This window comes from Gymnodraco acuticeps, unplaced genomic scaffold, assembly GCF_902827175.1.
Source record: "Gymnodraco acuticeps unplaced genomic scaffold, fGymAcu1.1, whole genome shotgun sequence".
In the NCBI taxonomy this organism is placed as follows: domain Eukaryota; kingdom Metazoa; phylum Chordata; class Actinopteri; order Perciformes; family Bathydraconidae; genus Gymnodraco; species Gymnodraco acuticeps.
Genome location: NW_022990583.1, coordinates 3,667,422 through 3,691,252, shown reverse-complemented (window position 1 = coordinate 3,691,252; position 23,831 = coordinate 3,667,422). Strand labels below are relative to the sequence as shown.

General features: G+C 43.7%; 1 protein-coding gene across 2 annotated transcripts; it reads left to right on the top strand.

The window, feature by feature from the left end:
* The first annotated feature begins 951 nt into the window (after positions 1–951).
* Positions 952–23,435, top strand: virma (vir like m6A methyltransferase associated). 2 transcript variants are annotated; one of them, XM_034228101.1, is made up of 27 exons: positions 952–1,061; positions 1,670–1,782; positions 2,867–2,953; positions 5,295–5,343; positions 5,425–5,587; positions 5,721–5,840; positions 6,428–6,631; positions 7,103–7,833; positions 8,324–8,461; positions 8,548–8,774; positions 13,568–14,095; positions 14,201–14,355; positions 14,802–14,884; positions 16,083–16,176; positions 16,549–16,937; positions 17,046–17,201; positions 18,216–18,451; positions 18,907–19,156; positions 19,647–19,864; positions 19,966–20,098; positions 20,360–20,500; positions 20,583–20,737; positions 20,936–21,032; positions 21,640–21,803; positions 21,899–22,248; positions 22,697–22,843; positions 22,998–23,435. In XM_034228101.1, exons 1-27 carry the CDS (start codon positions 999–1,001, stop codon positions 23,249–23,251), a joined length of 5,445 nt encoding a protein of 1,814 aa, XP_034083992.1. In that variant the 5' UTR covers positions 952–998; the 3' UTR covers positions 23,252–23,435. The 2 variants fall into 2 exon arrangements, with proteins under 2 accessions (XP_034083992.1, XP_034083991.1); XM_034228100.1 differs by having other exon boundaries at positions 6,428–6,655.
* The last annotated feature ends 396 nt before the right edge of the window (positions 23,436–23,831 follow it).

Below are 23,831 nucleotides of genomic sequence, written 5' to 3'. Positions count from 1 at the left end.
GAACGTGCCCCGTTTTTGTATTGCATCTACCTGTGTGACCACGTGACTCTTTACCTGCCCCCTCCCTCCTTCAGGTCGTTTGCAGATTAGGACGTGGCAGACCACGGAGGACCGAAATATCAATACGTTTCTTTGCATATTTTTCAGTATCAAAGTAGGACTAATTAGAGTATCTCTTTGAATTAATTAATTAATTAAAATTAACAATTTACGGGGCCCTGCAGGTTTCAATGATAACAGGGTGAGGTCTAGTTGAAGAATAAAAAGGTGTACCCACGTGCTCTTAAATAATTCAATAATTCCTATTAGGAATATCTTGTATTTACACAAATATGATTTAATAAAGTTGTATAAGCATATTGAAAGTAGCCTATATTGAAAATGGAAGATCCCCTCTTGTTTTTATTTGTATTCATTCTGTTTGTGAAGTAACTATGCTATGCATTTAATAAAACATATTATGTTTTCATTAATTGAATTATATTAACTTATTAATGTTTTATCAGCCTAACTTCTGAGTAAAAAAGCACTTTGGTATACATTAGTTTTTTTTATTTGCTAAATGTACAGTAGGCTACTTGACAGCAAACAATACAATAATTTTTATATTTTATTTTATTACCAATACCGCAGGAATAAAGTGTTGCTAGGCTATATAAAACAACACTGATAAAATAAAATAAAATACACAAAAAGGAAAAAACAAACTTTAATGAATTAAACCATTACATATACCAAAAGATTATGCACGGACAGAAACTTGTCTTTTTAATGTAATAAACTATATATATATGAATATGTTATAATACATTACAATTAGGTATTAGTAAGTAAACTAGTTACATGATGTTAGTGTAATTAAGGTATAAATGTCTCTTTTATTTTCTCTTCAAAGTAATATTAGTTTAAGTATTATTTCTGATGTTTACATTTGTGCTCCGGAAGTGTTCACCCACACAGACCGGAAGTGTACCCCTGGCCCAACGGAGCAGTAAGCGATGGCGGGGGACACCTCAACCGAGCTTCTTTTTCTTGACACTTTTAAACACCAGAGTGCAGAGGTAATATTTGTCATGCCTTACCACCCTCTTGTATACTTACCCCAGATCCGCCAGCATTGAACACTCATACTGGTCAGAGTCAGGAGTCTTAGAGATCGATGCTAAACTTCTAAGCTAACGATGGTAGCATGGCTAACCTTAGCAATATGTCCTGGTTGTTGTGGCAACAATTCACTGCATGTATTGCACTTACGTTGCACACTTTCCTACATTCACAACTCATGTTGCGTTATAAGTTAAATATATTTATATGTACATAACCCTATAAAGTCACACAGCTTTTTTACCCCCTTGCGCAGTTTGTTTTCTAGTTAGCAGAGTGGCTAATGCTAGTGTTTAGCCTAAACATGGCCATCAGAAGTGTCTGTTTTGATCTGTGGTAACTAGTGGTGGCATTATCTCAATTTATCTCATTCTATTTTTATTTGCATTTTACATTCTATCTTGTCATTTTCTTTGACTTTTAGCACTGTCATTCATGTTTGTTAATCTGTAAAGCCCACTGACACAAACGTGTTTTTTTGACATTGGGCTACATTAATAAACTTAGATGTTATTGTTTTATTTAAATGTTTGTTTTATTAATTATGGTGTTCAATGCAATTCAGTTGACCAACATCGATGTGGTTCGGTTTCCTTGCGGGGTGTTGATCACAGAGGTGCGGGTGATTCCTCCGGGCATCAAAGCACACAGCAACTTACCTGACAGCAGAGCATTCGGGTAAGAGCACTATAACACTCAGTGACATACAGTAAGTGCCAGTGTATTGGGTCCACCTAGATCAGGGGTCTGCAACCTTTTTGACCAAAAGAGCCATTTTGCCCCCTTTTCCAACCATTTTTTTTGTCTGGAGCCGCAAAACATATTTGACAGCTTGATAGCTTATACAGTTGTATTCATTGTTATATCATAGACAAAAACTAGAGTTTTTTTGCATTTATTACATTATATAAAACTGCTAACCTCTAATAAGAAACAAATAACTCTTATAAGGAGAATACAATAAAAAAAATACACAGGCCTCCTTTAAAATAAATCAACACAGCACTTGGAGTCCTCTGCACATTTGAAGGAAAATAAATACAATTGACCTGCTTTGAAATAAATAAAACATATAGCTGCACCCTAAAAATAGTTAACTGATTGAATTATGACTGAAGATCGTCTCTTTCGTTTTTTTCCTCGATACGTAAAGGCACATTCGACAACATCTCTCTACATATCAAACATACCGGTAAACCAGCATCGTTTGCTTGAAAGCATATAACTCTAACCACGCCGAATTAAATCCTGTGATCATCCGATATTTTTCTTTGATTTATCCATATTTCGCCGTCGCAGAATATGACGCATATTTTAGTTAACCTAATAAAAACCGTTTTGTTTTTTATTTATGTGTCACAGTATCACCTCAAAATACAAGATACGAAACATTTTCAACCGTGCAACATTATTTAAATAGTCTTACAAATACTTTTATTTAATTTCCTTCTTATTTTTGTCTAAGCTCAAGGAGCCAGAGCAGGGGGCTTAAAGAGCCGCATGCGGCTCGAGAGCCACGGGTTGCCGACCCCTAACCTAGATCAATGCGATGCAGTATAATAACTAACCAACAATCACATTTTATGTTTATAGTGTCCCATGCATAGTATAATTTATGTTAAAGAAGTTTTATGGAATTGCAATACATTGTAAATGTGTACTTGACAATCTGACGTCTGCTTCCATATTGTCAAAACGCCCACCCCTTTGTTGATGTATGTCCATATAGCCCTAATTGCCACATAAATGTGTGTGTTTCCAGGGAGACGTCACCTCATTCTTTCCAGTTGGATTTATTCTTCAATAATGTCACCAAACCCAACAATCACGTGTTCAACAGACTGGGCAGGTCAGAATGATGTTCTCTATCCCCTTTTGATATTCTATCCCCCCAAGCCTCTCTTCTATGTCAGTATTTCCTGGTCAAACCTCCAAACTGCTTGAGATGTGAAGTCTGTCTCACCTGAAGAACCAGTCGTGGTAGCATCTGAGCCCTGTTCCCAGAGGCACGTGTATCTACACCCACCCAGATTCAGGCATCTTTGTTCCTATGCTGGCAAACTGGTCTCTCCAGAAACTCAACCCCACCCACAGTGTCACAAAAACTAAGAGGTGAAATAGATGACTAGTTGAATGATAGAGTACAGCATATTTATCCCTTTCCCACAATAACAGAGGTATGCACAGTGGCAGCAGAGCATAACGTGTATTTAGAGGCGTGCATTGTGTAAGAGCCGTTGAAAACTAAATACGACACACCCTAGGTATTATCTCCGCTTGGAAAGTTGGGAATACATTTTTATTGAACCGGTCTGATTGCCATGTAAACCTCTTCAAAATGTCAAAACCAAAATTAAATAAACAGCAAAATGCTTTTGGATGAGAATCCTTCTTATAAGCCAATGAATGTGTTAATCATGATCTAGATGGTCCTGATCATTGTGATATAGCTGAAGATGAGCTTTTCATTGCATATAGCAATACACAATTATACAAAATATGACCGTATAGATGTGTTGGATGGCATATACAAAGCTTCCTGGTCATACTTGAACCCAAAAAAACACAGGTACATTTTTTCTCCGATCTTTTACAGATGTTGCTGTGTGCGTTATACTCGTTTAGTTCCCCTAAAATGAGAAAGTTATATGATGACACATGTCGCCAGATTCTTGCCAACACAGCTAACAACTTCCAGTGTCTCGTAGTGACGTAAAACTGTTTGGTACCTTGCAGAAAAAGGAACGGGGAGATACAGATGATGAGGGAGTGCTTTTTGCTTTTTAGACATAATTAAACAACAATATTTTTCTGCTGTTTGGAAACAGGATTATCCAGGACTTAACTGATTTCTACACTTAATTGCAGTCACATGCTATTTTTAACACTTAAATTCCTAAGATGATGAACAAGCAAACACAAGTTCAAGGATTGTTCCATGGGAGCCTGCCTGCAGACCTCCACTCTCAGGACAGTTCCGGTGCAGGCTCCACTCTCAGGACACCTCCACTGTCAGTACAGGAAGTGACGATTCTGACGGACACGTTTTTTTCCCGCCCACCGAAGGACTCGTTTGATGGAAGTTTTCAAATCACAATGGAGACTCATCACGGAGGTGATGAGTCCGCCCACCGTGCACTTTGGGTCGGCCTTGGTCAAGCCCTTTTGACCCCCCCAGGCTGGTTCTCGTAAAAGTTTTTCGCTCAAATGACACCATGGAGGAATGTAACGGGAGTTGACAGGGGACTCTGCCCGCCTCACGAGTGCCTATTTTCGGACACTTTTTTTCACTTTTCCCCGGTTTTATTATTTATTTATTTTGCTCGGTCTCGGGTGTCCCCCCACGGCCTGTGTCCGGCCCCCTCAGTGCTGTACTGAGAGTAAACAATACAAGGTGTCCCTATTTTTATATCTATATATACATTATGTATATAATAAGTGTCAGTACGATTTTATTTTGTATTTGCGTGCATTTCCTGTTTGGAAAGTGGCACTGTACTGATAGTGGTGATTTTATTTTGGAATTCTTAGCGTGCGTGCACTTCCACTCTGAGGATACCTCCACTCTCAGGACAGGAAGTGCACGCTAAGCATTTCAAAATAAAATCGCCACTATCAGTACAGTGCCTCTTTCCGAACAGGAAATGCATGCTAATACGACATAAAATCGCACTGACACTTATTATCGAGAGAAACAACCGTGTTTGCCGGGTGCACCGCGGCGGAGGTGGGGAGGTTCCAGCTGGGAGCCTCCACCCCGCTGCGGGACCCGTGGGACCCCTGGACGGCGGGGGAAAAAACGTGTTCGTCAGAATCGCCACTTCCTGTACTGACAGTGGAGGTGTCCTGAGAGTGGAGGTCTGCACCGGAACTGTCCTGAGAGTGGAGGTCTGCAGGCAGACCCCTCTCGATTGTTCAGCATTGATATAAATATTCCCATAGTATAAGCCTATTTTACATTTATTTTTATTTTTAATTGTTAACTCGATTCCACTCGATTTGTATTTTAATGTTGAACACACTGCTCCTGTAACAAAAGCATTTCCCAAATTGGGATTCTATCTATCTATCTATCTATCTATCTATCTATATCTATATCTATATCTATATCTATATCTATATCTATATCTATATATATATATATATATATACTGCTGTGTTATCTGCTCTGTTCTGCTTTCTGCCCTCAGTCTGGAATATGACGAGAACAAATCCATCGTGTTCAGACCCAGTGGAAAGGTAAATGATTGACCTAAAACAAGATATGTATTTGTATTCCTCTGTTGAATTGTGAATAACCAAATGGGTTTGTGCACACAGGTGAACACAGACGGCTTGGTGCTGCGTGGCTGGTACACCACTCTGACTGTAGCAGTGTACGGGACAGCAGATCGCTCACATGGACCTGTTGCAGGCTCCCCCCCTCCTCCTCCACCTCCCCCCCCTCAACAGCAAAGCGGGCCCAAGCGGATCATCAAACAAGGTGCGCATTATTTAACCAAAAGTACCCAACGCTCTCGCCTCCACACCCCTGATACTAAACCAGCCAATAAACACAGTATCTCTTATTTTCCCAGATTTGCTTTTTATATTGTCAATTTATTGCTTTTTTTTAGAGTGGGAAAAAGATGAGCAGTACAATGGCAGCCCACCCAGACCTGCACCAAGGGGACCTCGTACTCCGCCTGGTCCTCCGCCCCCAGATGATGATGATGAAGAGCAGGTCCAAGTGACGGGTGAGAACTGCACTGTGCTATCACATTATATCTGCCACTGTTCATCCTGATTTATCAACAATAACAGAGATGTTGTTGTAGTTTTTTTATACAGCTTGTAATTTCTAAAAAAAGAAAGAAAATGCAGACAAAACACACCATTTTGTAACTTGTAACTCCTCCAAAATAAGCTTTAGACAAACAACCTTAATAACAAAGGTTTGACAACAATAATGTAGTGTAACATAGTACAGGTGTGATAAGATGTACTTATTATTTAATAGTCCATTTTAATTATAAACATACAATAGATTTTTGGCTATAAGTTTACATTTCCTGAGCAAGTCTCTGCAAGCTGATTATCATAATGTACTGAAGTTAATAAAAACGAATTGCTTCCTGCCAGGTTTTAAAAGATAATTTAAAAAAATGTTGTGCTTTGGACAAAGTATAAGCATTGTGTTACTACCTGCAAAAATACCTTTATGATCTTTAACTGTTTTTTCAGACGTAGGCCCCTTCTAAAGTTGATAAATGTACAGCCTGCACGTTACATGTGCCCTGTGAGTATGTTAGCTGAACCGTGTGTCCTCTTCCGACATTTACAGTGGGCGTGGTCAAAGTGGAGCCAATAGAGGGCCGAGAAGACTACCTGGAGGCCGTGTCACCTGAGAGATCGCTGCCTGCTGACGAAGCATACTCAGATGCTGAACAAGAGGAAGAGGGCGATGAGGAAGAGCCAGAGGAGGAAGAAGACGCACGGACTGAGGGCAGTGTCCCGGAAGAGGAGGAAGAAGAAGAGGAAGATGAGGGTGAGGACGAGGAGATGGAGGAAGGTAGGGGAGTTGTTTTGTGAGAGTAGGATAGTCTGCAATCCCAAATGTATGCAAACTCCCCGGGGGACGGGTCCATTTGGGATGAGTGAGAGTTAGTGTGTTTTCTCTGGCATGCTGCCTCCATCGTCATCTGTCTGGTGCTCCAAACTCTGAGCTAGCTCACCTCGGGGCTGCTCTGCAGGCTTATGACAGATATCATAAGCTGTCATGTGGAGGTCTACCTCTCACATCCTCACAGCCATGGCTGGTGCGTGTGCTGTGTCTCATCCTGCATGTCAAACTAACCCAGCATGTGTGGAGTGATGAAGGTTTGTGTGTGAATTAGCAAGGGAATATGTAGTAGTCGCTTGCCTCCTCATTTCATTCATTTTTTACACATGTTTTATGATGGATCTTTTTTAATATATATTAACTTTTGTGAAATTTCCCCTCTCTTCTGTCTCTCAGGTGATGACGGCTACGAGCAGATTTCCAGCGATGAGGATGATTTGGATAATGGCAGTTTCAAGCTGCCCACGTTTGACATGGAATACACTCCTGAGGACCTGGCCTCTGTCCCACCTGTCCAGTTTGACCCATATGAGCGAGAACTTAGACCCCTGCTCTACTTCACCCCTCCATACAAGACTCGCTTTGATACCCAGTTTGAGAAAGCCATTGTGGAAGAGCCCATGGACTCTGCTGGTACAGAAGGACCAGCAGTGGATAATGAGGCAGACGCTGTTGCCCAGCTCAAAGAGCTGCTGACCAGTTTTGGAGAGGACAGGGATGCCCGCTGGGTCCCTGCTCTAGAAGAGGCCCCTGCCCTACTGGCCAAAGGCCTCGCTCATTTCATCAAACAAGGAGAGGGCGAGCTGGAGGAACCTGTTGGAGTTTTAGCACAATGGGCGCTCCAAGCTCTGAATATGGAGATTGCTCTGAAACAACCCATTGCTCTTAATCTCAGACAATTGAAAGCTGGTGCCAAGCTACTATCACAGCTTGCCGAGTGCCCACAGGGCCTCTCGGTGCTGCTGCGTGAAGGGGCTCTCGGTGTGCTGCTGGAGCTCATCCAAGCGGACCATGTCTCCTCTACACTGAAGCTGAGCATCCTGAGAGCTCTGGGGGCCCTGACCAGTATTCCCGCTGGAGCAGAGGCTTTCCTACATGCAGGAGAGTCGGAGAAGAGTGGCTATCAGGTAAGCATCACTAAGTGTACAAACTTGAAAATAGTATATTGTCGAACATTTTTTATTAAATGCATAAGCAACAAGAATTAGATGAAATTACTTGATCTTCCTGATGTGCTTAAACAGATGAATACAAATCGCAAATAGAACCAAGCCTTACATTTGATCCAAGTGTGAGCTGGCCTTTAAATACAGCATGTAATGAACCATAGGCGGTGAATATGAGTCTCCCCTGGGCAGGTGGTAGCTTATTAGCTTATTAGGCTGCCTGTGTGTGAATGTTTGTGTGAATGGCTGAGTCGTATATGTCAAAGTTCTTTGAGATGCAGCCCATTACCATTTACCTTGAGTTACTCACAGACTCAGTCAGGCCAATATTCTTTGTTATAGCTATTTGTGTTTCATTTAACCACTCACTGCCTTGGCTGTAATGTAAGTAAATCATGTTTCTTTTTTGCCTCACTCATATCTCACACTTTGCTGTATGTCCTTTTCACAGCGTTTAGTCCACATGTTCCTGCGTGAAGAAACAGTGAGAGTCATTACTGCTGGCAACGCGATATTACAGAAGAGCCACATGTATGAGGTGCTGGTCGACCTGCAGCGGGCAGCAGCAATATTGAGTGAACCACAGCAGGTAGACTCACACACACACACGTATTCTCACACACACATGTTACTAACTTAGTACATTTTTATGATAATCATGGCTAACTATCATAGGAAGAGATGGAAGACTCTGAGATCCCCATGGAGGAGGAGCCGTCCCTGAACTCGTCCCCTGTGAGCGAGGCTGAGCTGGATCGGTTGGCAGGGGTTTTGGAAGAGTTACATCACCTGCTAGAGACGGCTCCTTACTGCATGGTGCAGCCGCCTGTCAAAGCCTTCCCCACCAGTGCTAGAATAACAGGGCCACAGGAGAGGGACGATCCATACCCGACACTGTACAGGTAAACATTGACGCAGCAACCACTGTAAGTTATATTCTTGTTTAATTAGACTTCTCTGTTTCATTTATTCGACTCTGTATAATTGTTCTGTAGTTATTGTAGCTAAAACGGCTAAATCGCTTTTGAGAGATTTTAAATCTCAGATCTGCTCAGGCGAAACCTGCTTCACAGCTCTCAGCACTCAATCCTGCATTATAATATAGGCAGGGCCAGTCTATTGTCGGCCATCAGCTGTAGATAGTTAACTAATTAGAGGGGCGTGCCCCTACAGCTGTGAGAACTCAGCAATCAGGCGTCCATTTTAGGTAGCTCTTTCCTGGAGCGTCAGCTTAAGCGTCAGACAGCCGAAGACTGACAAAGACATTAGAGTCCTACAGGAGTCACGAGGGAGGCAAATCCTACTCTGATTGAGCTGGTGTCTTATTTCTCTTTTCTTTAGTTTTCTAGCCCCTCATGCTATAATCATGTGTATTTTCTCCATTCCTGTTCATGTGTCTTCTCGCAATTATCACTGGCCCCGTGTATCTCCTAATCGATATAACCGGCCTGCTCTCGTCTATCCCACATGCTCCACTGAGATCCAACATCTAGTTTCAGGTGGCCTGTGGAATTGCCAGTCAGCTGTTCCTAAGGCTGACTTCATCTCTGGCTATGCCTCCCTGCAATCTCTGGATTTCCTTGCTCTCACTGAGACCTGGATTACTCCATCCAACACATCCACCCCAGCAGCTCTCTCCACTGCATATTCCTTCTCCCATACACCCAGACCAACTGGCAGAAGAGGTGGCACTGGTCTCCTGCTCTCTCCCAAATGGAGCTCTTCCCTCTTCAAGCTACCTAACTTCACTCCTTCCACCTTTGAATTCCATGCCGTCACAGTAACCCATCCTATACAGTTAACCATTGTTGTTCTCTACCGTCCACCAGGCGCCTTGGGGGACTTCTTGGAGGAATTAGATCATCTCCTCTCACACATCCCTGAAACTGGCCCTCCCGCTGTACTTCTCGGAGACTTCAACCTCCAGACGGGGAAGATAGACGAACTAACATCCCTGTTAACCGCCTTTGCTTTCTCACTGTCTCCGTCCCCACCGACTCATAAAGCTGGCAATGTCCTTGATTTCATATTCTCAAGGAACTGCGCTACTTCTAACCTCTCTGTAAACCCGCTCCACACATCCGATCACTTCTTCATTTCATTCTCTCTACCCCTTTCCAAACATAACAAACTAATCTCTTCTCATCCTGCACTTGTCCACCGTAACCTTCGTTCCCTCTCCCCCTCTACCTTTGCCTCGTCGGTGCTCTCAGCCCTCCCTTCCTCTGACTCGTTCCAACTCCTGCCTCCAAACTCTGCTGCAGAAACTCTCCTCTCTACTCTCTCATCCACTCTGGACTCGCTCTGTCCTCTCACATCTCGGCAGGCTCGTCAGTCCCCTCCTGCTCCCTGGCTAAATGATGCACTGTGTGCTAATAGAACCGTCCTGAGGGCAGCAGAGCGGAAACGGTGGAAATCCAAACACCGTGACGACCTCCTAACCTATCAGGCTCTCCTCTCCTCTTTCTCTGCTTCGATCTCTCAGGCAAAAAGCACTTTCTTTCAAGATAAGATCCAATCTTCCTATTCCAACCCGAAAAAACTATTTTCCATCTTCTCCACCCTCTTGGACCCTCCAAAAGCCCCTCCCCCCTCCTCACTTCTGCCAAGCGACTTTGTTACCCACTTTGAAAAAAAGGTTGATGATATTCGCTCTTCTTTTTCTGACTCACCTTTACTCACCGCTGGGTCACCAGACCTTCCTTCCACCAACACACTAACCTCCTTTTCCCCTCTCTCTCCAAGTGAGGTTCTTACCCTCATTACCTCTGCCCGCCCTACCACCTGTCCTCTGGACCCTATCCCTTCAAACCTCCTTCAGACTATCGCTCCTGATATTCTACCGTTTCTCACCCATTTCATCAACACTTCTCTAACTTCTGGTCACTTTCCAAACAGTCTCAAGGAGGCAAGAGTAAACCCTCTCCTAAAGAAACCCACTCTCAACCCGTCTGATGTTATAAACTACAGGCCTGTCTCTCTCCTCCCGTTCCTGTCTAAATCACTTGAACGCGCTGTCTTTAAACAACTCTCCTGTTATCTCAATCAGAACAACCTTCTGGATCCGCACCAGTCTGGTTTCAAGGCAGGTCACTCCACAGGAACTGCACACTGCCAAAACTGCATCCCTCTCCTCTGTCATCATCCTGTTGGACCTGTCTGCTGCATTCGACACGGTGAATCATCAGATCCTCCTTCGCACTCTCCAAAAACTTGGAGTTTCAGGCTCTGCACTTTCCCTCCTCACCTCATATATGAAAGACCGTACCTACAGGGTGACTTGGAGAGGGTCTGAGTCCGACCCTTGTCAATTAACTACAGGGGTCCCTCAGGGCTCTGTTCTTGGTCCCCTCCTCTTCTCCCTGTACACAAACTCGCTCGGATCAGTCATTAGCCCGCATGGTTTTTCATACCACTGCTACGCTGACGACACCCAATTAATTCTGTCCTTTCCCCGCTCAGAGACCCAGGTCGTCGCACGCATCTCTGCTTGTCTAGCTGACATCTCTCAGTGGATGTCTGCTCATCACCTCAAGCTCAACCTTGACAAGACTGAGCTGCTCTTCCTTCCGGGAAAAGATTGTCCCACTCTTGACCTAACAATCAACATCGGCACCTCAGTTGTTTCCCCGACTCAGACTGCAAGGAATCTGGGTGTGATCCTAGATAACAACCTGTCCTTCACTGCAAACATCGCTGCTACAACCCGTTGCTGCAGATACAGGCCTTACAACATCAGGAAGATACGTCCCCAGCTGACACAGAAAGCGACGCAGGTTCTGGTCCAGGCTCTCGTCATCTCACGCCTAGACTACTGCAACTCCCTCCTGGCTGGTCTACCTGCATGTGCCATCCGACCTCTGCAGCTCACCCAGAATGCAGCGGCTCGTCTGGTCTTCAACCTTCCTAAATTCTCCCACACCACTCCGCTCCCTTCACTGGCTTCCGGTAACTGCTAGAATCCACTTCAAGACACTGGTACTTGCTTACCATGCTGCGAATGGATCTGGCCCTTCGTACATCCAGGACATGGTTAAACCGTACACCCCAGCGCGTGCACTACGCTCTGCATCAGCCAAACAACTTGCTGCGCCCTCGCTGCGAGGGGGACCCAAGTTCCCATCGGCGAAAACACGTGGGTTTGCTGTCCTGGCTCCAAGATGGTGGAATGAGCTCCCCATTGAAATCAGGACAGCAGATAGCTTGCACATCTTCCGGCGCAGACTGAAAACTCATCTCTTTCGACTCCACTTCGAGCGATAGAACTTTTAACAAAGCACTTATATACTGATAAAGGACTGGCTTATCTAAAGCCAGTTGAGTAGCACTTGAAATGTTTGGCTCTATGAAACCTGATGTACTTATATGATTCTGTTTTCTTCAAGGTTGTGTCTTCCTGGTCGAATGTACTTATTGTAAGTCACTTTGGATAAAAGCGTCAGCTAAATGCAATGTAATGTAATGTAAACATACAAACACATACGACCTCAAACCTCGCACAGTGCAGACACTTCAATCCAATTTCATCACATATATTGTAACATTCTTTTATAGTTCCATACACACCTACTGTCTAGAAGGCATACATATAATCCACTTTTTTGCCACAAATAAGAATTGTAAACAGAGCTAATTACCATAGACCAACAAGCATGTGAATTATAAACGTATGTTTGTGTAGAGATTTGGTGGAACAAATAGAACAGCACTTCTAGTCTAAAAAGTACAAAGATAAGAAGCTTCCAGACTGCATTCAGAAGTTGTTCCAAATTAAAGAAAGATAGTATGAAAGAGGAACAAAGATTAACAAATGTGTTTAAAAGAAAGACAAGTTACGTTTACAATACCCTTATATAAAAAAATAGGTAGTTAAAAAAAAAAAGATAAAGGTAAACATATTATGAACGCTGTATGTATTCATTTCAATTAGCCAAAACCCATATACACACTAGAGGTCATACGTTTTGAAAAAAATATAAAACACATGCATTTTATTTAGTTTCTTGAAATTTCACTCAATACATTTAATGCGTATTCTATTGTACACAAAAATAAACGTAAAAATATTAGGTTTAATAAACAATTATGGTCTGTGTCAGGGAATAATTCTGTATACATGTTTACCCTTTGCCCTCTGACGCAGATGCCCAGCCTTGGGCAGCATGCGATCTCCCATAAGGAGGGGCTGCCCTAGCATATTGTTGATGTTACCAGTTTGTGACCGGGCAACTCTCGGTCAGAGATAGTTATTGTTATGGGACACATCCTTCTCGGGGTGTAGATGACCCCGAGCCATAAGTGACAACAAATGTGATTCAGTGTCCTCAGCTGTTTAGTCTATCTATTGAAGAATGTTGATTATTACACTCTGAACTATTAAAACCTGGAGCTACAGGAGGGTTCTTCAGAATTGATTGTGGCATCTCAACCGTGTGGTCAGACCGTGGCCCGTGACATGTCTTGTGAATTCTCCGGCCGAAGCTCCAAATAAACCGTCAGTGTTTGCCAGCAAAGCTCCAGCTCTCCATCGTGTCTCTCAATTGCTTCAGAGGTTTCCCCCACAGTCTGCATAAACTTGTATTGTTTTGTCACAGATTCGAACATAAGACTGAAAACGTCTGAAAATAAACTAAAAGTTGAATGGAGCTGGGACTGCTTGATTGGGTTTGTATTAATGCACCTTCTCATCCCTCAGGTATATGCATGCGTGCCACTTCCTGGAGAGCACGGCGGCGGTGTTGTCAGCGGCTGCAGCGGCCGGTCACCTCGGGGTCACCCAGGCTGTCCGGGAGATCCTCCGCTTCCTGTCGCTCACACAGTCAGGACTGCTCTTCCTCCTCGCTCAGCCCACTCCCACCAACCTGCTGCTGCGTCTCCTGGCGTCAATGGTAGAAGCCGAGAGCGAGGACACCACCTTTACAGGGGGAGAGGGAGGGGTCACGGGGCCAGGGTTCGGGGAGGAGGGCTTTGGCGTGTGGCTGATGCAGGCTCTGCACGCTCTGCAGAGTGTGTCCGAGCTCATGAGCCATGTGGCTGCAGGAGGAGAGGGGGGGGTTGGGCTAGAGGAAGGGGACAACCCGGAGGTCCTGGGCATGCTTCATGCCCTCTACCTGATGACCTTCACTCAGACCGGCCGCAGTGCAGTGGCCCACGTCTTCAGCCTGGAGAACAACCTGTCGTGTCTGGTGACCCTGCTCCAGCACCACAGCAAGGACGGACAGGGGTACAGCTGCTCTTCTACTCATGTCCTTTTCTTTATGCAGTGGTTTTATTTAAATGTATGATTTCTGAGTATGTTTTGACTTATTTTTTTAATCTTTTCTTGTAGTGAGGCCAAAGCTCGCAAAGCAGTGACCTATAACTACGCCTGTATGCTGGTGCTCCTCGTGGTGCAGACCTCCAACGACCTGAGGACGATGGAACAATATGCCGCTCCACTGGTCGCCATAGCCAAGGCTGACGACACCAATGCCAAGTTACAGGGTACATTTATTATTTAATATGATGAAAATAAATTCATTATCGGTTCTTCTAACGTCTTGAAATCTGGTGCCAAAGTACGTTACATTAAACTTTAAATTGTTAAGATCACTTGAACTATGAAGTCAAGAATTTTTTTAAATAGGAATTTGCTATCATTGTTTTTATTAAATGTGTGCATTTTCTTTAATATTCAACTTGTCATAACCTCACAGATGGCATATTTAAATGTAACTTTTTGTATTTTTTGAGATACAGTAATGTTCTAACCATATATTACATTTATTCTTTGGGAACATGGGACATGAAAACTTGTTCATCACAGCAAATTCAAAATGTCAGTTCCTGGAACAAATCGGTTAAACTATCATACCATAAGTGTCCATTTTTTAAAATCAAAATCTTCAGTTTTTTAATTGTTTATGTTTTGTTCTTCCTTTGTACTTCAGAGCTTGGCAAATGGCTGGAGCCTCTGGATAAAATACGCTTTGAGATCGGCAGCATTCCCGTCCTCATAGATTACATCAAACAGGTACAGCTCTCTCCTATATTTCTGAGTCTTTTTAAGTCAGCGAGTGATACATCTCTTCAGTTGGCAGAGTTTTGGCTGCTGCCAATGACTTTATTATGAGATATAACTCGGGTTATGTATTTACTCTTTCAGTAAAATCAGTCTCTTATTCTTACATAAACTGCAAGGAGCGTTAGATTACAGTTTCATCATTTTTATTTAATGCAGAGTTATAGAGCTTATTTCATCAGGGAAAAACCGTACATTGTTCTCACCACTTATAAGCAAGCTGCTGAAAGAGTGGCTCATTCTAAGATATGATGCAAACTAGGGCTGCACGATATTGAAAAAAACTGACATTGCGATATATATTTGTTTCCCCTGCGATATATATTGCGATTTTTTAAACTATATTTAACCGGATGAAGGATTTTAGTCACGGACGTCTGGATCTTAACTGGTTGACTCATCATACCTTAAGTCATGATCTAACATGTCATGATAATGCATGTTGCTTACCCTCAAATAAGGGGGTTCATCTGTGAATGAAGAAGAGAAGAACCTTTTTGTATCCAAAATAGTTCCAGATGGCAGATGTTGCTTTTCTTTTTGGAAGTAAATCTTCATTCTCGCCGGTATTGTCCTCCTGTGCCTCGCTCATTTTTCACCGGTGTTTTGATGGTCTGCAAACTAGCGGGCCGGGGCCTGCTGTGATCAGATCAAGAATGATTGTGATTGGTGGTTTGCTGTGCATACAGAGCCTGCATGTCACTCACTCAAGTACCCCTGACATAGCAGCAAAATAATTGTAACATGACGTGTTTGAGTTAATTTACCAACTTAATACACTTACATTAGCACGTCCTAAAAAATTTAAATGAAAAAAATACAAATATTAATACAAATAATGAATAAAATCGCACGTCCCTGCGATGTGAATATCGCGCATGCGCATATAGCGGTTATCGCCATGATACGATATATCGTTCAGCCCTAATACAAACGCAAGCTATACAAACCACTTAAGCTGTTAACAAAGCAACAAGTCACACACACTGAACTATACATCATGTTTATATAGTATCCCCTTGACATGCAGAGCTTCCCCAACAAGTCTGAACGGCTCAAAAATGTACCGGTCATTAGCCTGGTAGAGTCAAGGTTGTATGCAAATAACGGTGCTATATGTCATTTTTAACTTGTCTTCTTTTGACTGCAGAATGTGGAACATGTGTTGACTGCTGAGGGAACTGGCATGGTGTCTGCTCTCAGGGTCCTGTGTCACATCGCCTGCCCCCCGCCTGCTGTAGATGGTAAAGACAGAAAACACTGTTTAGGATGCAATGTGTATGCCTCAATAAGTATATATTCCAATAACATAATTTCCCAATTTTTGGATGAATAAAGTATATATCTATATCTATATGTATGCAAATACAAAAGTAATGTAATCAACCGAGGTAAATAAACATGATTTCAGAGCCCAGAGATCTTCTCTGCTTTTGCTTTTACAAGCCTGTTCCTCTGCGATTATCCCCACCCATAGGTTAGTGTAATAGTGAGAGACCATTGGCTGTAATGTGTACTAATAGCTACTGGTGGTCAAACACTCTACATGGTATTATTTCTAAGCTGTAACGCTGGTTACTGTGTTCATGATCGTTGATTGTATCTTCTTTCCACAGGTCAGCAGAGGGATCTGAAGTGGAATCTTGCAGGGGTCCAGCTGTTCTCCGGCGAGGGTCTGGACACGTGCGTGCGTGTCCTTCAGAAGCTGTGCAGCCTGTTGTTGCAGCCGTGGCGTGTGCACGGACACATGGGCCCCACACCACAGCGCTGCATGATCATCAGTATCTGTATCAGCACACTGAGACTGCTGCGCACCATGCTGACGGAGCTCCTGCGTGGGGGAGCGTTCCAATTCAGGGACACTCGCGTGGCCAGTGTGTTGGTGTCGCTCCACATGATCGTCTGCTCCATCCCCGCATCCGGACGTCTAGACGGAGAGGAGACTCGAGTGCAGGCGCTCATCGTGGACGTACTGCTCACCTTCACACAGGGTGTTAATGAAGAGGTGTGTGTGTGAATGAGCAAGAGTATTAGCACTTCTGTTGAAGTAAATATTAGACTAAAAGTGTCATACATGGTCATTAATCTAAGTCTTTATGTGTGTTTTGTGCAGGTGACTCACACAGAAGAGACTCTGGCCAGTAACACTTGGTCTCTGATGCTGAAAGAGGTTTTGGGCTCGCTGCTGAAGGCTCCTGAAGGGCTCTTCTCTGGTTTGACGTTGCTGTCTGAGCTCCTGCCTCTTCCACTGCCAATGCAGAGCACTCAGGTAACTCAATATATCATCCTCGTCCCCTATCTGACCTGAAACAAATATGCACTGATTCCCAAGGCCTTAGCATGGTGAATAGGCTAAATTATACAGCACCAGATGATGTTCTCAACTCTTTATTACATGGCTTTGTTGAATACTCGATTCTGATTGGTCAATTCAGAACACGTGACACGTTGTTAATACCGAACAGACAGACCGCTGTCAAGGACTTATTGACCGTTGTTAAGGACGCTCACATCTTCAGAAAGAAATCTGGTCGATTTAACTGTATACAGTTGGGCCGAAAAGCAAACTGCATGCAGTTTGCTTTTCGAACTGGGACATGAAAAACAGCGCAGAAGTAACGGGGCAGAAACCCTCCTTTTTACGCAGCGGTCCAGACATAGACATCAAACGGCGACACATATTCAGTGTGCAGTTCCTTTGGCATTAGGGCAGGGATATCTAGATACTTTCCAAAGTTTGACTTCATGAATTGTGCTACTTTTAAAGCAAGCAACGATGTTTTCAAATCTGTAATCAAAAAGCTCCTCAAAAACGCTATCGAAGCAGTTCCTGCCGTTGCTACGTTAATTCAAACGGTAACAACGGACTATTTTTCTTAGCGGATGCATGTCAATTTAAATCAATATACTATTTTTGAAATCAATAAAATCATTTTCTAAATCCATAAAAGCATTTCAATTAATATTGGGAGTCATAATGTTACTTTGTTGAGAATGTGGCCTTGTAATAAGCGGGATAATGTGCAGCGACTTGGTCATTATGGGGAAAAGAACACCTTCATGCCGATCTAGATCCCTCCGCTTCGCGTCGGGCTCCTGATCAGCCCGTCGGTGTTCTTTTCCCCATAATGACCGCGTCACTGCACATTATCCCTTACTTAAAGTCTGGGTGGTTCATGGACTCACAGAGGTGTTCCACTGAATATACGGAAACACTGGATTGGATATTTAGCATTAAAATATATATCTACACGCAAACTTTAATAGTCTTTTGGTTCCACAGGTGATATCAGTCCAAGATGTAGCGGTAGCCTTGAACACGAGGAAGCTGTGGAGCATGCACATACGGGTGCAGTGGAAAGTGTTCTCTGAGGCTCTGAGGTGTGCTTGCGCCACCAGCTGCCCCCCCCTCCTGGCCATGCTGAGGAGGATGTGCGTTCAGCTGGCTGACCTCTCTTCACCCACGGCAACACTCATCATGAAGAGCCTGCTGGAGCTGCTGCTGGAAGAGCTGCAGCCGTAAGTGAAAACACACTCAAGGGAGAATTTAGGAAATGACTATGCAGCTTTACAGGCCACTAAACCTGCACCAGACAACCTGTCATTTTGAAAGGTTGAAGTGCACACCTACTGCACTCCCAATCGGATATAATCTCAGTACTCCTGTGCCCTGTATACGTTTAAATTAGGCAACATGCATAGGTTTGTGTCATTTCATAGCAAAAACTGTTATTAAGCAGTGTTTTTCTGTGGTGTTATTGACCCAAAAGCAACTTTATGAAAGGGTTAGTTCTGCAATCGCATTAATGAAATATCCTTTGTGAATTTGACCTTGAAACGGAACAGATAGCTGTTTTGTTTTTTTGTTGCAATTCTTGCCGCTGTAAGCTGCTGCACCCATTCTTAGTGAATTTCATTTGTGTGAGTTTAAAATGAGAATTGTATTTTAATTGTATACAATGTGCTCACTGCAGTGCTGAGGGGAAGATAGTGTGCTGGGGCCAAGTCCTGCGGCTGCTCTCTCTGATGGACGCCCTGGTGTCACAGAAAGCGTGTAAGAGCGCAGCGCTGCACCTGCTGTCCGGCTCTGTGTCCGGAGACGAGCAACTGGCCGATCTGTTCCCCCCCATGCTGGCTCTGCTGGTTCCTCCAGCGGACCGCTCCTTACCCAAGCAGCAATGCAGCGAACTAGTGGGGACAATATTACAGTCACTGTGTGACCAGGTAAGCAGAGTGCCGGGCTCGCACACACCTTAAACATTTGGATATGCTTTTAACTGTTATGTTTTCAATGTTAGGAATATGGTTATATTTGAAGATGCCATGTGTAAAATGCTTGGATTTTCTTCTACACAGTCACTCATGTAAACCAACAATCTTTTAAAATGTAGAAATGAAACAAATCCCAACGTCATATTTGTCTGTTGCCTCACACACCACACACAAAGAGGACGGAGGCTAGTAGTTAACTAATAATGATCAAACATACAATTAAAGTTAAACAAATCTGCTGTAAACAAAGTATAAATGAACACTGAATGTTGTGGTGTAAAGGCATCCCATAAATCAATATTATTTGCAAGTGCTCTATGGTTACAAGTCAGAGGCTTTTAGAGCCTGGAGATGTTTGGTTCAAGTGCTTGGTTATAACATAATGTGATAAAGTCTTGACAGAGAAAAGGACAAACCTACAATTCTGAATTCCCTTCCCCAGGACATTTCTCTGGTGGTGTCTCCTCCTGGTGAAAGCTGCATGTCGGAGGCTGAGCAGCTGGCCAACTCCCTTCCAGGGCGAGAGATGATCTCATCGGTGTGCAACGGCTTGTTGGAGGTTCTGGGGAACGCAGAGAGCAGCGTCCCACTCCTCCTCACCTGTATCAGGACTCTGGCATTCCTCAACGAGCACGACTACGGACTCTACCACTTCAAAGTGTAAATGACAGTCCCCTCCTTGTTTCTTGCCATCACCACCACTGTCTCCCTTTTTCTTTCTCTCTGGTAGATAACTGTATTTCTCTTTATCTTTGTTTCAGAGCTCTGAAGAAACATGGCGCTGGTCTTTGCTCGCTGTTGAAAAGATTGGTGTTGGCCTTCAGCAAGGACTCGGCAGATCTGCTCTCAGCTCTGCTCGACTTCCTCAGACAGATCCTCAACACAGAAACAATGGTCAGTAACCTGAATAATGTTTTAATGGCAGCCAAAAAACAAGACAGGACATTGTACCAAGACATGTCCACCTGTAGAAATTATAAAATATATTTGGAATTCCTTAAGAATTAAAAATCTAACTGTGCTTTAAGTTAGATTTTTTTTAAGCATTTTGGACGTGTGTACTAATAATTAACCGTGCAAGACTTAATATGTCTTGTAGAGTATAATATGTGATCGTTGTATTTTATTATTGTATCTGTCTGTGTTGTCCTGCAGTGTGTGGATGAGACACACGGGACGGGGGAGGAGTCAGCCTTCACTCCTCAGCGGCTGCTGTCGGGCTCCGAGATGAAAGCTCTGCTGCAGTGGGAGGGGGCCGAGTCCCACCCACTCCCTACTTTAGAGAAAAGGATTACGGTACGAATCAAACACAAGTGTAACGCTTTTTGCAAAGTAAGTGATGATGGCAGTTAACTAACTCTGTAACTCATGTCTGTAGAAACTATGTAAGGAGGACGATTCCCTGGAGACGATGTTGGAGACTGTGGTCGTTCTGAGGCAGACGCTGGAGACGGCCACTGACTCTCCACCTGCCGTCGACACTGAGCCCACTCTGCCAGCACCCGAGACCCTCGGGGCTCAGTTTAATCACAGGTACAAAATTACATATTTTTTCTCTCCCTTTTTCCAAATGCAGTCATCGATCACAGGGAGGCACTTACCCTACCAGCCAGGGAAATGTCACTTTGAAACAAACCTGTACACCCTTCTTTGAAACTACACCTGCACTTATTACAGTATGGATGTGATCATAAATATGCCTGCCTGTCTCTGTCTCTTTGTTTTCTGTAGGACAGTGTTCATTCTGTCCGAAGCTCTGGATGAGCAGCTGAAGACCCTCTGGTTCTCTCCGTTCCAGACTGACGACATCGAAGCAGACCTTGATTTGGTAAGTGTGTATGCACTTTCAATACATTATGGCAAACATTTAAATCCCACTGCTACTCACTATTGTTTGCATTATTGATTGATCTGCCAATGAATGTAAAATCTAATTAATATAAAATGTCAGTAAATATAGAGACATGTATATCCCAAATTCCAAGATATTGAGTAGTATGAGAGAGTATGAGAGAGAAACAAATGAAATCTCATTAATTAGATTAGTTTACTAAAATCTACTATAAGGATGAATTGATTATTAAAATGGAAAGTAATTGTTTTTCTGTTGACTCATCAATTAGTCATATTGTGGCAGCTCATATACAGATGTGTTATTGTAAAATGTGCTAATCTCCATGCAGTATTTAGTTTGGTGGTTTACTCAAATGTTTTTTGGTTTTTCAAATGTTTTTGTAAAGTGCCTTTCTTTCCTTTCTTCACTGCCAAGTTCTTTTTAATTATGTTTTCATGCTTCCTTTTCTTTGGATCTTCACTTACACACATGAATCTTGGAAACGTAAAAATAAAAACTGAATTACACATGATGCTGATGTTGCAAGGTTATGAAGCACTGTGTTGGTCTGTCTATAAATGCAGCTGTGTCTGTGTTGCAGGTGAAGGTGGATCTGGTGGGTCTGGCTCAGGAGTGTTGTCCAGAACTGGACCTGAAGGCCGAGCTGGAGCGCTCCTTCCTGTCAGAGCCCTCCTCCCCGGGTCACTCTAAGGCTCCCAAAGGCTTCCGACTTGGCAAACACAAGCATGAGACGTTTATTACAAGGTATATGTCCAGTGTGTTGGTCTATTTCTTTCCATATGTGTTCTGTATATTGTGCAAAAAACTCTCGTCTTTATTTATTGTGTGTGTCTCTTCAGCGGTAAGTCGGACTACATCGAGCCGGCAAAGCGAGCGCACATCATGGCAGCTCCTCGCGGCCGTGGAGGTCGAGGAGGGTTCGGACAGAATCTCAACCGACCGCACGATATCTTCCGCCAGCGCAAACAGAACACCTCCCGTCCTCCCAGTATGCACGTCGATGACTTTGTGGCGGCGGAGTTTAAAGACACTGGGACTCCTCTTGGACTTTTGCCTCCTAAACGGCCCCCCAAGAGCTCCCCAAAACCCCCAACCAGAGGACTGTTCACTGGCAACAGAGGCAGGGGCACCTTCCACAGCCAGACTCGCTTCTTCACTCCACCACAGCCCAAAGGGGTTCTGCTGTCCGGTACGTACACACAGACACTCGCTGGTTATAGAAAGATTTCTTAGTTGTTGATATTATAACTCGTGCGATCACACAACACATGGTGGTTTTGTTCCAGCTTCTTAAATGAGAAAGTTTCCTTATTTTCTTTGTCATATATCATTGTGAACTAAATATGGGACTTAATTAAAAAAAACATGACATTTGACGTCGCATTCGGCTTCGAGATGTTTGGATTGCTATTTTGGACCAATTGCCCGCCTAAACATTGATCAATTAATAGAATAATTGTCACAGAATACTATGAGTAATAATACAAATACGTAGTCGTATCCCTATTGTGTAGGTCATATTATTTGTATTCCAGACCGTAAAGTTCATTACATGTCTTCCTTGTTGGAGCATACTGCAGGAAAGATCTACTGATTGGCCACTAGAGGGAGCTAAATCTTCTATTTTGGTTCTGTAGGTAACTACACTCGCAGAGAAGGGGGCCGTGGTTCATCGTGGAGCGGCCAAATTCCAGGAGTCACCCACAGAGGAACCTACAGTGAACCCCGTGGGGGGCAGAGCAACTTCACACGGGGGCCCATGCCCTCCAGACAACCCCCAGCAAGTAAGAAACCTAGACCCCCAAACCAGTACACACACACACACACACACACACACACACACACACACACACACACACACACACACACACACACACACTTGATTTGCACTTTGGATATTTAAACACTGAACTAATAATGCAGTGTTTTTGTCTCCAGGTGCGTATCGGCTGGCTCCACGGGACCGAGCCCAGCGGGGGAGGGGGGGCGCCGGGCTGTCGTGGCTGAGCGGAGGAGGAGGTGGAGGGGGAGGAGGAGGCGGAGGGGGAGGAGGAGGAGGAGGAGGAGGAGGAGGAGGCAGCGCTGGAGGAGGCGGCGGCGGAGGAGGAAGAGGATCTCAGGGGAGTAAATTCAGTGGAGGGGGAGGTAGCGGAGGTGGGAGGGGAAGACATGTCCGTTCCTTCACCAGGTAAATCCACCTGGGCAATGACTGCAGCCTTTCATGGCAACATATGGACCAATCAGGATATTATATATACTGTCTCCATGGAAACGTGGTGGGATGATGTTGTCACAATGACGTACCGAATTTGTGTTGATGTTTTATGTTTTGTTATCATGAGTTGTATTTGGAGAATAAAGGTCATAGCAACTGAGCGTGCGCCTTGTTTTTTTTACACAAAATGAAATAATGATTTTACGGTTAACTGTTTAAAGTTAACACGCTTTTATCATTGCACTTATTAGCCTTATCGTGCTTTAATAGAAATGTAGAATTACACCTCAAGGTTCTCCAAGGTGCATGACAACAATGGGAAATGAGAGCGTGAAAAGACTGCATTGCATCCAGGGCAGCCATTTAAAAAATATGAAGATAAACGTTGGCGTATTGAATAAGTTAAAGCGCGCACAAAGTACATATTTGTGTGACAGTAAGATGCATAATATACAACCCAAGTTGAACCCAAAATACATGCCTTTGCAAACTGCAAAACCAGGACCTCCAGTTCTTACAGGACACTCAGATCCATACGTTCTTAAGCCAATGTAATC